The sequence below is a fragment of the Pristiophorus japonicus genome, chromosome 3, assembly GCF_044704955.1.
Source record: "Pristiophorus japonicus isolate sPriJap1 chromosome 3, sPriJap1.hap1, whole genome shotgun sequence".
Lineage (NCBI taxonomy): Eukaryota > Metazoa > Chordata > Chondrichthyes > Pristiophoridae > Pristiophorus > Pristiophorus japonicus.
Window position 1 is genome coordinate 292,734,204 of NC_091979.1, and position 17,459 is coordinate 292,751,662.

A 17,459-nucleotide genomic window follows, 5' to 3' on the forward strand; every position below is an offset into this window, starting at 1 on the left:
TATCATAGGAAACATGTGGACAGGTAACTAGCATCAGAACCACTGCAGGCACTCAGACGTATAAAAATAAAGTAGATGGGCTAAGACAGAGGTTCACAAATTGGGGATGCACCTTTTTGGGGGTGCGAGGGGCGTTACGAGATTATCGGGCAATGTGTGAGGATAACAGGCTGGTCTAAATTACCAAGTACGAGAGCCATTGTGTCTTTGCTGGCCAAAAAAGAGTGGGGTGATCTCAGCGCAGAGCGGGATTTTTGAATCCCTTCAATTTTCCTTAATTACTTTCATGAGCCATAGAGACATTTGAAGTGCCGTAACGTAGAAAATGGGATTACGCTGGCTAGCTCTTTTTCGGCCGGCACAGACACATATGGCCAAATGGCCTCCGTTTGTGCCATAAATTTCTATGATTCTATTCTTTAAAATATTTTACCTGAGCTTATCCAATTCCCTCAGTAGAAAAGTTGATGTCAATTGCTCTTCAACTCTTGATTGAATGGGTTGAAAGAAGAGAAGCTAATATGTTTATTTAATAACAAAAACATGGAAAATCACAAAATGATCACAACAAAGAATAATTATCAAGTTGTCTGAATAAGTAAAATAGAGTTAAATACTGTTGTCACTGCTGGGCCCTGGTCGTTGAAGCCAACCTAAATAGGTGATGAGGTATTTTCACCCCAGATTCTACAGGCATGAGCTAATAAAGTACAAAACTATTTCTAATTTGTCCTCAGTGGTCTCAAACTGACAATCTCTCTCATTCAGGAAAGACCACAGCCTAGAAATGGCTGATGCTGATATTGGCTTGTTGTTTTTAATGACATTCCTTTGTCTTTGTTTTAAAGCAAACATTATCCCATTTTACATTGGTGGACAAAGGGATTTCACATGAATACATTCATGCGCTGAGCATACCAACAGTAATTTCTAGGTTCACAAGAATCGATGATAAGGAAATGTCATACTCGTTCAATAGGAAGTGCTGTTTTGATGTTGGAATATTTGGGCTGTGTATAAAGGAATCTTATTCGCCATGTTTGACCTGAAAGTATATGATGGTGATACTGGATGTTAAACATGGTTCTTAATGTACCATATATATCTAGTTGGAACCCCATGAACATCAATCCCATTTTATTGCCTTCTTGTACCTTAATTGCAGATTGTCAAAGCTTTTACTTTGCAGGTTTCTATATTCCTCAACCTGTGTGCTTTTTTGCAGAAATATATCACCAGTGAACAGAAAAGCACCCATTTCTAAACCTGTAAGTTTCAATGTTTGGCCACACTAAAGCAGCTTCAGAATATATACAAGACAGTCCATGAGAGTAAAGATGCATGTCAAATTAAAAGATGGTGCAAATGTTTTTGAAAAACATAATAGTTCAGCTCACGAGTCCATGGGAGTTTGCTAGTAATATTTGTGTGCATTTATACCAGCATCAGGAGATCCAAGAGCTAATAGATCGGAAGCTCAGGGCATTTCTCAGCCTAAAACAACAACCCAACTCGGGAGCAGCAAAGCAGCAATACAGACGGCTCAAGGCTGAGGTCCAACAATAAACTCGGGACCTAAAGAACAGGTGGTGGATGGAGAAAGCACAGGAGATACAGCAGCTGGCCGACAGTCATGATGTGCGAGGATTCTTCATCACAGTCAAGGGCCCTACGGTCCAAACTCCCAAGGCCCCACCCCACTGCTGGCCAAGAACGGGAAAACACTCATCAAGGACACCGAGGCTATCAGGGCCCGCTGGAAGAAGCACTTTGAAGATCTCCTCAATCGAGACTCTGCCTTTGACACGAGTGTTATCGAATCCATCCCGCAGCATGTCACTCGTCACCACCTCAGCAAAACCCCAATACTGCATGAGGTAGAAAAAGCCATGACAGCTTAAAAACAATAAGGCTATGAGAGCGGATGGAATCCCCGCTGAGGCATTGAAGTATGGCGAAGAGGCACTGCTGGTGCGAATACATGACCTCATCTCTCTCATCTAGAGGGAGGAGAACTTGCCGGGAGATCTCAGAGATGCAGTGATCGTGACCATCTTTAAAAAAGGGGACAAGTCCGACTGCGGCAACTACAGAGGAATCTCCCTGCTATCAACCACTGGGAAAGTCATCGCTAGAGTCCTTCACAACCGTCTTCTCCCTGTGGCCGAGGAGCTCCTCCCGGAGTCGCAGTGCGGATTTCTTCCCCTACGGGGCACATGATTTTTGCAGCGCGACAGCTGCAGGCAAAATGCAGGGAACAGTGCCAGCCCTTATACATAGCTGCCTTCGACCTTACAAAGGCCTTTGACACTGTCAACCGCGAGGGTCTGCGCGCGTCCTCCTCAGCTTCGGATGCCCCCAAAAGTTCATCACCATCCTCCGCCTGCTCCACAACGACATGCAGGCTGTGATCCTTACCAACAGGTCCATTACAGACCCAATCCACATCCGGACTGGTGTCAAACAGGGCTGCGTCATCGCCCCAACCCTCTTCTCAATCTTCCTTACTGCCATGCTCCACCTCACAGTCAATAAGCTCCCGCTGGAATGGAACTAAACTACAGAACCAGTGGAAACCTGTTCAACCTTCGCCTCTCCAGGCCAGGTCCAAGACCACCCCAACCTCTGTCATCGAGCTACAGTAGGTGGATGACGCCTGCGTCTGCGCATATACAGAGGCTGAACTCCTTACATAGCCGACATTTTTACTGAGGGGTACGAAAGCATGGGCCTTAAGTAAACATCCATAAGACAAAGGTCCTCCACCAGCCTGTCCTCGCCGCACAGCACTGTCCCCCAGTCATCAAGATCCATGGCGCGGCCCTGGACAACATGGACCATTTCCCATACCTCGGGAGCATCTTATCAACAAGAGCAGGCAGTGACGACGAGATTCAACCCGTCTCCAGTGCGCCAGTGCAGCCTTCGGCCGCCTGAGGAAAGGAGTGTTTGAAGACCAGACCCTCAAAACTGCCAGCAAGCTCATGGTCTACAGGGCTGTAGTAATACCCACCCTCCTGTATGGCTCAGAAACATGGACCATGTACAGCAGACACCTCAAGTCACTGGAGAGATACCACCAACGATGTCTCCGCAAGATGCTACAAATCCCCTGGGAGGACAGACGCACCAACATCAGCGTCCTCGGCCAGGCCAACATCCCCAGTATTGAAGCACTGACCACACTTGATCAGCTCTGCTGGGCAGGCCACATTGTTCGCATGCCTGACACAAGACTCCCAAAGCAAGCGCTCTACTCGGAACTCCTTCACGGCAAGCGAGCCAAAGGTGGGCAGAGGAAACGTTACAAGGACACCCTCTAAGCCTCCCTGATAAAGTGCAACATTCCCACTGACACCTGGGAGTCCCTGGCCAGAGACCGCCCTAAGTGGAGGAAGTACATCCGGGAGGGCGCTGAGCACCTCGAGTCTCATCGCTGAGAGCATGCAGAAACCAAGCGCAGGCAGTGGAAAGAGCATGCAGCAAACCAGTCCCACCCACCCCTTCCCTCAACGACTATCTGTCCCACCTGTGGCAGAGTCTGTGGTTCTCACATTGGACTGTTCAGCCACCTGAGAACTCATATTAAGAGTGGAAGCAAGTCTTTCTCGATTCCAAGGGACTGCCTTGATGATTGATGAGGAACAGGGATTTCCTTATTTTATAAATTAGATACAATCCTTTAAGAAACTAGAGTTGTGCTCCACAGTAGTCTGATCACACAAGGCACAAAATTTCAGTCTTGATCTCGGACGCAGATCTGTATGAGAGTTTTTTTTCTCCTAATTGCTAAAATTATCTGTAGCATTTTCATTAACTGTATCTGTTGATTAAGATAATAGATGGTTACTTCGCGAAGATGTTCCAATTTTTCTTGTCTTCACACACAAAGTGGAAACAATTATCAAATATTTTTAAAATCTTGCTTTATACTGCAAGCTAGAATTACAGCTTGCATTTTTCTTACTACAATAGACTCTATATTTCTTCCCTTGTTGTTTACCTCCATCGCTACCTCCCCAATTTCCTTTCTATCCCCTCTGTTGTTGAGTCTTTTTTTTTCCTGTTGCATTTCATGATATAATGAAACACACAGGGTCTTTCCCACTTGTCCGTGTGATAACTCTTCATGTCACTACTTCTGGATATGTATTGCTTAGGCGAAGATGCAGTTTGTGATGTCTCAAAACGGTGAGGGCAACGGAAATGCTGCCACAGAAAAATCAATGCTGAAGCACTCAAAGAACCTGCAAAGAAAGCCCGATTCAGTCACGGCTTCACAGCCAACCTGACGATTCCCAATGAACCGGAGCTGCAGAGTCTCCACAGTGCCTGGTCTGCCCTCAAGCCCACCATAATTAACACCTGTAAAGAGACTCTTGGTTATTCTACCAGAAAACATCAAAACTGGTTTGATGAGAGTGACCAGGAGATCCAGGAACTAATGAATCTTAAACGCAAGGCATTCTTGAATTGGAAACATCATCACAACTCAAGAGAAAGAAAACAGATCTACAGACAACTGAAGGCTGAGGTCCAACAAAAAACTTGTGACCTAAAGAACAGCTGGTGGGTGGAAAGATGCCGGAGATCCAGCAATTAGCCGACAATCATGACATGCATGGATTCTTTAGCACAGTCAAGACCATCCACGGCCCAAGCAACCAAGGGCCTATCCGCTGAGAGCTAAGAACAGAGAGGTGCTCATCAAGGACAGAGAGACAGTCAGTGCCTGCTGGAAGGAGCACTTCGAAGATCTCCTTAACCAAAACTCTGTCTTTGGTGTGAGTGCCCTTGACTCCATCCTACAGCATGTTACCCACCACTATCTCGGCACAATCCCAGCCTGGCACGAGTTTAAAAAGGCCATCTGACAACTGAAAAACAACAAGGCTTCCGGAGCAGATGGAATCCCCACCGAAGCACGAAAGCATAGCGGAGAAGTACTCTTGGTACGAATCCAGGACCTCATCTCTCTTATCTGGAAGGAGGTGAGGATGCCAGGGGATTTTAGAAACGCCGTAATCGTGACCATCTTCAAGAAAGCAGACAAGTTCGATTGTGATAATTATAGAGGAGTTTCCCTGCTGTCTGCCACAGGGAAAATTATCACAAGAATCCTCCTCAGTTTTCTCCTCCCAGTGGCTGAAGAGCTCCTCCCAAAGTTGCAATGCTGATTCCGTCCACTATGGACATGATTTACACCGAATGACAAATTCAAGTAAAATGTAGGGAGCAGCACCAACCTCTGTCCATGGCCTTTTTTGACCTCATAAAAGTCTTCGACTCTGTCAACCGAGAGGGATTATAGAGAGTCCTTCTCAAATTTGGCTGTCCTCAAAAATTTGTCACCATCCTCCGCCTGCTTCACGATGACATGCAAGCCGTGATTCTTACCAACGGATCCACCACAGACCCAGTACAAGTGCAGACCAAGGTTAAGCAAGGCTGTGGCAATGCACCAATGCTCTTCTCAATCTTTCTTGCTGCAATACTTCATCTCACCTTTAACAAGCTCCCCGCTGGAGTGGAGCTAATCTACAGGATGGACGGGAAAGTGTTAATTCTCGGTAGCCTCCAGTCCAGAACCAAGGTTGTTCCAACGTCTGTCATTGAATTACAGTATGTAGACGCCGCTTGTGTTTGTGCACACCCGGAGGCCGAACGCCAAACCATCGGTGACACCTTCACTGAAGCGTATAAGAGACTAGGCCTTACATTAAACATCCATAAGATGAAGGTTCTCTACCAACCTGCCCCCATCACACAATACTGCCTCCCGATTATCAACATCCATGACAGACCTTGGACGGTGTGGACCACTTTCCATACCTTGGGAGCCTTCTGTCAGCGAGGGCAGATATCGATGATGAAATCCAACATCGCCTTCAGTGCAGCCTTCGGTTGCCTGAGGAAGAGTGTGTTTGAAGACCAAGATCTCAAACCCGGCACTAAGCTCATGGTCTATAGAGCAGCAGTGATACCCGCCCTCCTACATGCTTCAGAGACATGGACAACATACAGTAGGCATCTCAAAGCACTGGAGAAGTACCACCAACGCTACCCTTCGCAAAATCCTGCAAATCCATTGGCAGAATAGGCATACCAATGTTGGAGTTCTCTCTCAGGCCAACATCCCCACATTGAGGTATTGATCATGCTCAATCAGCTCCGATGGACGGGTCACATTGTCCGCATGCCCGATACTCTAGTCCCGAAACAAGCGCTCTACTCAGAGCTCCGACACAGCAAGCGAGTCCCAGGAGGGCAGATAAAATGCTTCCAGGATGCCCTCAAAGCCTCCTTGAAAAAATACAACATCCCAATCGACTCTTGAGAATCCCTGGCCCAAGACCACTCAAAGTGGAGGAGAAGCATTCGAGAAGGCACCAAACACTTCGAGTCTCTTCGTCGGGAGCACGCGAAAGCTAAGTACAAACAGTGGAAGGAGCGTACAACAAACCAAGCACCCCACCCACCTGTCCCTTCAACCACCTGCAGTCTGTAGATCCTGTATAGGAATATTAGTCACCTTAAAACTCATATTAGTAAGGAAGCAAGTCATCCTCGACTCCAGGGGACCGCCTAAGAAGAAGATGACATATGTCCACAAATTAAACACAACCAGTTATTAGAATGGAGTATTCTGGTATATTATTTTAAGAAGGCAGAGGTTAATATGCAAATGTATCAATTTGGCAACCCTCCATTAGTTGCATTAGTCTGCACTTTATGTAATATTCCCGTTAATACTTGAACTCCTGGGATCCATTTCATTTTTTAAAAACCAAATTAAGCTGTATTTTCAGCACAGAGTGGCTGCAATATATTTCAGCACATCAGTGCTTAAAATCTGCATCTGGAAATGGATCCTGGAATAGAACTTACAAAATACCACCTTGTGGAGATGGAGTGACAGTTGAACATGTGGATAGTACAAAGTGGGATGGAGCCTAAAGCCATTTTTGAAGATTATAGTTGTTGCCAAAGATTTTATTTTTCAGACAGCTACAATTCAGTGGAATTTTCGGTGTTGTAATTATAGGGCTGTGTCACCAAACCCGACTTCAGCTTTTCTCCCATGGGCCAAGAGTCCACAAATGCACATTTTAAATATATTTTTGAGAATTGTTGCAAATATAGTTTGCTGCTGATCCCACAATATACACAATGTAAAATTCAGCCCCTGGTGCACAATGTACTGGTAGGAACATGCATGTGCTATCACCAGTATTACTTATGTGTATAAAATCAAGTTTAAGATCTCCCACAATTTTTCATTTTATTTGCATTAAAATATCTGGAAGAAAATAAATGTGATCATTTCATTTCATTACAGGAGGATGACAATGATGAATATGAAGTATGCGACCCTGAACCAAGTTAGTAGCCATTTTACTCCTTGCAATAATTTATATGAAATCTGAGGGAATAAGGCTATATTTAATGTGTTTATATTCCTAAAGTTTGACTGGGTTCTAGGCAATGTTCCTTCTTTTTGGGTTACCAGGCCCTTTAACTGGCTGCGTGGCCCTTTCAATTTTTCGCACATGCGCATGTTATTACCATTGCAAAGCTGGTGAGCGGCCTGCACAGGATCTCCAAACCACTGCACAGCTTAACAGGAACATTGGTTCTAGGTGATAATGTGGGACGATATCTGTGTGCACACATGGGTGAGAGTATATAATGACGATATCCTGCAGGTGGCATCATGACGGTTTTTCTGGGTCATATCTTCGAGACATCACCCTCTAACAGCATTTTAATTAGAAAGACAGATGATATGAAGTACAGTGGAGCATGAAGCAAATTTTGAGGCTTCTGCAAGAAAACAACACTTTATCATGTGAGCAGCAGGGCCATTGGATTTTCTTTAAAGAGTAGGGTAACCATGCATTGTTAGAAAGAGTATCAACATTTTATTAAGTATATAAAACAAGTTAACTTACAAGAGCTGCTACTAAGCTCCATGAGTCTGCAGCCCAACATACGCGCGCGCACACACACACACACGAGAGAACAAAGGGAGAGGGATTCATTGCGAGAGGGATGGAGTACAAAAGCAGGGAGGTCCTGCTGCAACTGTATAGGGCATTGGTGAGGCCGCACCTGGAGTACTGCGTGCAGTTTTGGTCACCTTACTTAAGGAAGGATATACTAGCTTTGGAGGGGGTACAGAGACGATTCACTAGGCTGATTCCGGAGATGAGGAGGTTACCTTATGATGATAGATTGAGTAGACTGGGTCTTTACTCGTTGGAGTTCAGAAGGATGAGGGGTGATCTTATAGAAACATTTAAAATAATGAAAGGGATAGACAAGATAGAGGCAGAGAGGTTGTTTCCACTGGTCGGGGAGACTAGAACTAGGGGGCACAGCCTCAAAATACGGGGGAGCCAATTTAAAACCGAGTTGAGAAAGAATTTCTTCTCCCAGAGGGTTGTGAATCTGTGGAATTATCTGCCCAAGGAAGCAGTTGAGGCTAGCTCATTGAATGTATTCAAATCACAGATAGATTTTTAACCAATAAGGGAGTTAAGGGTTACGGGGAGTGGGCGGGTAAGTGGAGCTGAGTCCACGGCCAGATCAGCCATGATCTTGTTGAATGGCGGAGCAGGCTCGAGGGGCTAGATGGCCGACTCCTGTTCCTAATTCTTATGTTCTATTCTTATAAGTCACGTGCGAGTCATGTGACACAGACGCCACGCACTTGCAGCAAATGTGCGCCCCACGTCACATCATTTCTCTCACAGAAGAACAAATACTATCTAACTATATCAGAGTTAAAAAAAATACATACAAAGTGGAACTCTGAAATTTAGCCAAAGCAAAACACACACAATTACAAGCAGGCACGACAAAAACACATACTTCTTCAAACGAGATGGAGGATGACACTGACTTCCAGATCTGCGATTGGTGTCTCAATACCAGGAGTTTCTGGTGGTTACCACTTGATTTGGAGACTGGACAGTTCAGAGGACCGCTGGGGAGGCTGTGTTTCAGAGAAGTCCTCAGAGTGTTGTTTAAAGGTGGCTCTTCAGCAAAAATCAACTGACGGCAATTCCTGTAGTATGATGAGTCTCTGTCTCGCACTTCATAGATTCTAGTACCAGCAGCTCACATACTCTGTCCAGAGTGTCACAACGGTGTATTGCTTGAAGTGGTTTAGCAATCCTGTTGTAGTAATGCTGCTGACTTTGCTTTATGGCGACAAGCGCACAAGCATCTTCCTCAGTCAAATATTGAGGCTACAGGGGTGTTCCAGCTTTAGCAAGTAATGTCTACGACCCACAAGTCTCGGTGCAGAGCTTGTACCTACACTTTCACTCGGCGTGTTGCGCCAAACTAATAGAGCTAGAAACTGTGACCAGACTTCTTGCATTTTGTGAAGAATTGTCTGACTATCTTGACGGCATTCTCAGCTTTCCCATTGGACAGCGGGCAGTGAGGTGATGACGCCACATGTTTAAATCCCCATGTCTTGGCAAACAATGCAAATTCTGCTAGGATAACTGGTAGTCAAAATCTCGCAAACATTTCATGAGAACCTAACATAAGAAATAGGAGCAGGAGTAGGCGATATGGCCTTTTGAGCCTGGTCTGCCATTCAATAAGATCATGGCTGATCTTGGACCTCAACTCCACTTTCCTGCCCGATTCTCAAATCCCTTGATTCCCTAAGAGTCCAAAAATCTCAGCCGTGAATATACTCATCGACCGAGCATCCACAGCCCTCTGGGGTAGAGAATTCCAAAGAGTCACAACTCCCTGAGTGAAGAAACTTCTCCTCATCTCAGTTCTAAATGACCAACCACCTTATCCTGAGACTGTGTCCCCTAGTTCTAGACTCTCCAGCCAGGAGAAACAGCCTCTTGGCATCTACCCTGTCAAGCCTTCTCACTGCTCTCAGAACACTGCGTGTCGTAACTGAAGTGAGGCCGACTACTTCAATAAAGTTACTGTAGTAATCACACACAATGAGCAGGGTACGGCCATGTAGCTCACAATGGTCAGCCCCAGCCTCCGACCATGGCCTAGCCACAATCTCATGCTGTAGTAGTGGTTCCTTACTTGGAGAACTGCGATGAGTCAAACAGATATCACGATGTATTGCTTAAGCTCTGTTGACATCCTGGGCCAATAGAAGCTGTCGTAGACTCCAGGACTACAACCTTCTATGCTGATGTGCATTGAATGAGCTACTGACATTAATTCCTGACGTAATCCAGTTTGCACCACAAGTTGCTGTCTCTTGAATATCAATTCACCTTGAACAGTTAGTTCATCTCGAAAGTCAAAGTGTGGGATTCAGGTACCTTTAACTTGCTCCCAGGCCAGCCTTGCTGAATGATTACACGCTGTTGCTTCTGAACTGGGTCATCCGCTGCAGCGTGAGTGAGTTGTTGCCAGCGTGAGTCTCCAACCGGAAGTGATTCACAATGTTCAATTTCTTCCAGCTCACGTGTAAAATAACAGGTGTTAGCAGAGGATACCTGGCAGAAGTTAAGTTTATCCTTCTCGCCCTTTCTTATATGAAACTTTCAGACTGCATTTTTGGAGTCTTCATTTAGGCGTGTTGTTTAATGGCTTGAGCAATATTGATTCCAATGGACAATGATTCGCTTCAATATTCATCACGTTCCTGGTGGGATGAAATGAGGCCCAGTCCCTAAAATCGGCCGTGGCCTCCCATTGGGACTCACTGGTGGAAAGGCTGTCAACTCCCATCTCCCAGCATCCTGCCTGGGGGTTAAAATCCACCTTTTATTATAAAAGAAGAGAAAAAACCTTTTCTGCTAAAGTGTGTAGAATTAATTCTCTGTCCATGTGATACTAATGTGAGTTTCAGCAGCATGATGGCCTAACATGACAGTGGGATGCAAACTTGGTTGACGGTGCTGCTGTGGAGAAGCCGGACACTTTCCAATGAGGGTCTAGTTGGGTAGAATTTAAAAGGGGAGTTATTCCCAGCCTGCTAATACTGGGCTGTCGCAGACTGTTTCAAGAGTAGCACTGATAGAGTTTTGGGAGCAGGCTGTCCATGGGAGATAGTAATCTTGGAGGGATTTACACTTTAATCATCCCACCCTTCCCTAAAAAATATTAAATAACATAAAGCAAACATAAAAAATTTAATCTATCAATATTTAATCTGCACTTTGATAATAGGAAATGCTTGAGTTAGAGGTTAAAATAATTATTTTGTTTTTCTACTTCAACTACCTAGGTAATTCAATTAGTAGTTTACAGGACTCCAGAACGTTTGACGCACCAGAGATTCCAATACCATCACAAAGGGAACTGTAAGTTAACAACTTTTGATTGTCAATTTGCATCCCAAATTTCCATCTTTTACCTCCATATCATTATAGTTTTTAAATGGATTAAATTAGGTCAGTGGCAAATTTCACTCCAACTACCAAAGAAATACACAGAACTGCAAACAAATTTAAAATGTAGGTGTAAAGCCAAGGACAATTTTTTGTAATTGTTGCTGCGCAGTCAACCTTTCAGCAACAGCGAAATAAGAATGTCCTTGCATCACAGGATACAAGAAGATTGAACACAGTCAGCTGAGCATTGCGCCTGCCCAGTTAGTCTGATAACACTTGTCTGAAACTCAGAATTGTTTCCAGTCCTTTAAGTTATTTATACAATTTATTTAAATGGGCACCAACAAGTTCAATTTTTTTTATACATTGAATAAGATGTTTAAGTTGGCATGGATATATTTAGGAAATTAAAACAGAAGGAATGAATGAGCAGCATGTGTGCCAGAAAATTTCACAGAGTGCTAGGAGAAAGAATTTCCTAGCTTGTTTTCATTTCATAGTTTGATAAAAAGAACGAGATACATTAGTGATGAAAATCAATGTTTTAACTATTTAAAAAAAGGGAAAAAGAATATTTTTATTTAAGTCAGCAGTAATTCTCAACTTTATGTTTCTGCTTTCCTATATAAATTAGAGTATGAGATGATATTAAAAGAATCAGCAGCAGACATCACCCTAGCATCAGGTTCATTTAGCTTCACAATTATGTGTGAAGATGTACTAGTATAATAGTAGGAGTTACCAAACTCTAGTTCAACTGTCCTTTAGATCAGATTCAATGCGAAAAATGCAGAAATACAACTCGTTACTTTTAGCTGGACTGCTGAAGGAAGTCAGAGAAGAGATGTCAGAGACGCTGACTACAAATTTGCAATCCAGGATATGCAAATTATGCCAGGAGACTGGAGGCTGTAATTACATATGATTTACAGCACAGAAACAGGCCTTTCGGTCCAACCAGTCCATTCCATTAATGTAACCCTCTGTTCCAGCAGAGAGGATACCCAGGGTAACAGTAATCCAGTTATTTAGTCTAATGTCAGTTGTAGCAAACTCGTAAAATCCATGGGCTAGAACCTGCACTTTTTTTGCATGCTTAGTGCCCACTTAATGCCCGTTTTACCGCTGAAATTACGTATAATGCCCATATATCACCCATTTTGGCACAAAATGGAAACTGACAGGCATTTTTAGGAAACTTATCACCGAGCGTTACTTTCCCCATGTGCTTAACGCCGGGAAAAAATATTACTGCCCGCCCACTTTTTTTGGGCGGAATCATCAGAATGGGCAAAATCAACGCCCATAATATCGCCCAGCGTTACTTTCTGCATGGAATTAACGCCGAGATTCAATGATTCCGCCCGCCCACTTTTTTTGTCGTAAAGAGCACATTTGGCGAAACTTACGCCCAGGCGATCACCCACCGTCACTTTCACCACCTCGCACACATATCGCCCACAATATCGCTCAACCAAAAACCGCCCAGAAAAAGTGGAACTGTTCTGAACAAACGCCAGCAGTGTGGCTGGCATTTTTAAAATCGCAGGTCGCTTCATTGAAAAGGGTGCCTCAACTTCGGGGGAATTTGCATTGACTCTGGAGTTCTCCTCAGGTGAAGTGAACATCTCAACAGACATATTTTCAGACTCTGGACTATTGGGGCTTTACTCCAGGTGTATTTTAGTGAGCAAATCATTGCTTCTGATCAATCGCGATTATACTTTCAATGCAAGGGGGTCACCAAACAATAACTGTGCTTAAGCGCCGCTTCAGATGACTTGACCACTCAGGAGGGGAGCTCCAATACAACCTTGAGCAAGTAGGTAAATTCGTGGTCATGTGCTCGAAGCTGCACAACCTGGCTATCACGAAGGCCAAGAATTGCCAGAAGGCACTGATGCTCCACCTCAGGAGAGAGAGGTAGAGGATGATGAGGGGCTGGAAGCTGATCTAGGGCCAGACAATCAGGCAGGCTATGCAACCATGTCCACGACCTCCTCCAGACCTCAGTAAAGGACCAGTGGTGGCTACATAGCTGCAAGACTTTTACGTGAGGAGCTGATATCTGAATGATTTGCCTGGAAGAGCGTTGATGTGAGTGACAACGCTGACACACTGCTGTATATGTGTGCAGCTCAGACATCAATAGTACCCACCACCTTGGTGCCAGTTAGAGTTTATGTTAATGGATATTAAGATGTATTTAACCCTTTCATATTAAGGAATCACCAGTGTGTAACGGGTGCAGCTATCTGAGACAATGCGCAACAAGGTTATGTTCAATAAAAAAAATGTTTATATCAACATTGGTCTGAAATCATAAGTATCACAGGCAATAACACCCAATCCCGGCCCACACCCCACTTTTTCCACCATTGACATCAATCAAATGTTCAACATGTCCAGCAACACAGAATACAAAGGCAAAGCAAGAGTGTGGTCCCCTGCCCCCATACATTACAAAAAATTGCATACACCCAGATGGAGATATAACACAGCCATCCCCTGTGTACATGCACCTCACTTTCCTTCCCCCTCCCCTTCTTCTCCCCACCTCTACTCCTTCCCCTCCTTGCTCCACGGTGCCTGGCCGAGGAGCTCCTTAGGCAGTGCCTCATTGGGGGGGATGAAGGCAGATGCAGTGGTTGCACGGGTATGGGAGCGGGGTTGCCGAGGGGGCAACATTCTCTGATGCAGAAGCAGGACCTTGATCCTTGCTTTCATCTGTCATTTGCAGGGGTGGAGTGCCGCACTCTGGGACCACTGGAATGCCTGTGCCAGCAGTGTTCCTGGCTATCGCATCCAGGGCCTCCGCCATCCGTGGAATGTACTCGGTCATGATGGCCAGCTGTCGCGATATGCCTCCAATGCTTCGATTAACTGGTCACCAATGTCTACAGTCCTCCTGGACAATGGTACCATCTCTCCGCTGTCATGTGATGCTTGTGGAACAGACCTGCTGCGTCCACGAGACCTCCGTGGGGTTGCCGCTGTCCTGGGGACAAATGGGGTGCCCCATGACGAGGTGCTTGGGGCCGGTACCTCCAGAGTGGAGGCGGGAATGACCGGAGGACCACTAGATGGCCTTGGGATGGAATTGCTTCTGGAGTGTGGCGATGCAGGTTCCTCGAAGTCCGCACTTTCATCTGTGGAGAACAGACCCAGCGGATTGATGGACGAGAATCGGACCTCCTCAGCACCAGATGTTGGATCATCCGGAGAGTCGGGCCCCGTGCCCCCACTTTCGGGTCTCTGTGGTCTTGCCTTGGGACGCGCTGCTGGCTGAGCTACAAAACACAAATGAGGTTGTTAGAGGAGAAGGGGGTGCTAGGGTCACAAGGTGAGTCCAGCGCTACACACAGAATATGCACAACAAAAGCACCACCGCTCTGAAAATCATCGCAGACATCACATTTCATGACCATCAACACATATGCATTGCAATGATTTCCATTAGGCCATCATTATTTCGATGACAATTTTAGAAATCTGTCTATTTCTGTCTTAAATTTATTCAATGTCCCAGCTTCCACAGCTCTCTAAGGCAGTGAATTGCACAGATTTACAACTCTCTGAGAGAAGAAATTTCTCATCTCAGTTTTAAATGGGCAGCCACTTATTCTAAGATTATACCCTCTAGTTCTAGTCTCCCCATCCTCTCTGCATCCACCTTGTCAAGCCCCCTCATAATCTTATACGTTTCGATAAGATCACCTCTCATTCTTCTGAATTCCAATGAGTAGAGGCCGAACCTACTCAACCTTTCCTCATAGAAACATAGAAAAAAGGTGCAGGAGTAGGCCATTCGGCCTTTCGAGCCTGCACTGCCATTCAATGAGTTCATGGCTGAACATGCAACTTCATACCCCTTGATCCCCCTAGTAGTAAGGACTTCATCTAACTCCTTTTTGAATATATTTAATGAATTGGCCTCAACAACTTTCTGTGGTGGAGAATTCCACAGGTTCACCACTCTCTGGGTGAAGAAGCCCCTTCTCATCTCGGTTCTAAATGGCTTACCCCTTATCCTTAGACTGTGACCCCTAGTTCTGGACTTCCCCAACATTAGGAACATTCTTCCTGCATCTAACCTGTCTAAACCCATCAGAATTTTAAACGTTTCTATGAGATCCCCTCTCATTCTTCTGAACTCCAGTGAATACAAGCCCAGTTGATCCAGTCTTTCTTGATATGTCAGTCCCGCCATCTCGGGAATCAGTCTGGTGAACCTTTGCTGCACTCCCTCAATAGCAAGAATGTCCTTCCTCAAGTTAGGAGACCAAAACTGTACGCAATACACCAGGTGTGGCCTCACCAAGGCCCTGTACAACTGTAGTAATGCCTCCCTGCCCCTCTACTCAAATCCCCTCGCTATGAAGGCCAACATGCCATTTGCTTTCTTAACCGCCTGCTGTACCTGCATGCCAACCTTCAATGACTAATGTACCATGACACCCAGGTCTCATTGCACCTCCCCTTTTCCTAATCTGTCACCATTCAGATAATAGTTTGTTTCTCTGTTTTTACCACGAAAGTGGATAACCTCACATTTATCCACATTATACTTCATCTGCCATGCATTTTCCCACTCACCTAACCTATCCAAGTCACTCTGCAGCCTCATAGCATCCTCCTCGAAGCTCACACTGCCACCCAATTTAGTGTCATCCACAAATTTGGAGATACTACATTTAATTCGCTCGTCTAAATCATTAATGTACAATGAAAACAGCTGGGGCCCCAGCACAGAACCTTGCGGTACCCCACTAGTCACTGCCTGCCATTCTGAAAAGTACCCACTTACTCCTACTCTTTGCTTCATGTCTGCCAACTAGTTCTCAATCCACATCAGCACACTACCCCCAATCCCATGTGCTTTAACTTTGCACATTAATCTCTTGTGTGGGACCTTGTCGAAAGCCTTCTGAAAGTCCAAATACACCACATCAACTGGTTCTCCCTTGTCCACTCTACTGGAAACATCCTCAAAAAATTCCAGAAGATTTGTCAAGCATGATTTCCCTTTCACAAATCCATGCTGACTTGGACCTATCACGTCACCTCTTTCCAAATGCGCTGCTATGGCATCCTTAATAATTGATTCCATCATTTTACCCTATAATTCCCTGTATTCTCTCTCCCTACTTTTTTTTAAAAAGGGGTTACATTGGTTACCCTCCACTCCATAGGAACAGATCCAGAGTCTATGGAATGTTGGAAAATGACTCAATGCATCCGTTATTTCCAAGGCCACCTCCTTAAGTACTCTGGGATGCAGTCCATCAGGCCCTGGGGATTTATTGGCCTTCAATCCCATCAATTTCCCCAACACAATTTCCCAACTAATAAGGATTTCTCTCAGTTCCTCCTTCTTACGAGACCCTCTGACCCCTTTTAAATCCGGAAGGTTGTTTGTGTCCTCCTTAGTGAATACTGAACCAAAGTACTTGTTCAATTTCTTTGTTCCCCGTTATGACTTCCCCTGATTCTGACTGCAGGGGACCTACGTTTGTCTTTACTAACCTTTTTCTCTTTACATATCTATAGAAGCTTTCGCAGTCCATCTTAATGTTCCCTACAAGCTTCCTCTCGTACTCTATTTTCCCTGCCCTAATCAAACCCTTTGTCCTCCTTTGCTGAGTTCAAAATTTCTCCCAGTCCCCGGGTTCGCTGCTATTTCTGGCCAATTTGTATGCCACTTCCTTGGCTTTAATACTATCCCTGATTTCCCTTGATAGCCACGGTTGAGCCACCTTCCCTTTTTTATTTTTACGCCAGACAGGGATGTACAATTGTTGTAGTTCATCCATGCGGTCTCTAAATGACTGCCATTGCCCATCCACTGTCAATCCCTTCAGTATCATTCGCCAATCTATCCTAGTCAATTCACGCCTCATACCTTCAAAGTTACCCTTCTTTAAGTTCTGGACCATGGTCCCTGAATTAACTGTTTCATTCTCCACCCTAATGTAGAATTCCACCATATTATGGTCACTCCTACCCAAGGGGCCTCACACAACGAGATTGCTAATTAATCCTCTCTCATTACGCAACACCCAGTCTAAGATGGCCTCCCACCTAGTTGGTTCCTCGACATATTGGTCTCGAAAACCAGCC

At 45.0% G+C, this 17,459-nt stretch overlaps 1 protein-coding gene across 5 annotated transcripts in view; it reads left to right on the forward strand.

The window, feature by feature from the left end:
• The window catches only part of blnk (B cell linker), a 259,070-nt gene that overhangs the window by 222,297 nt on the left and 19,314 nt on the right, over positions 1–17,459 (forward strand). For all 5 annotated transcript variants that reach the window (XM_070875034.1, XM_070875037.1, XM_070875036.1 and 2 more), the window contains 3 exons: positions 1,226–1,268; positions 7,340–7,382; positions 11,234–11,309. In XM_070875034.1, coding sequence (XP_070731135.1) covers positions 1,226–1,268; positions 7,340–7,382; positions 11,234–11,309 — 162 coding nt within the window. The remainder of the gene's footprint in view (positions 1–1,225; positions 1,269–7,339; positions 7,383–11,233; positions 11,310–17,459) is intronic.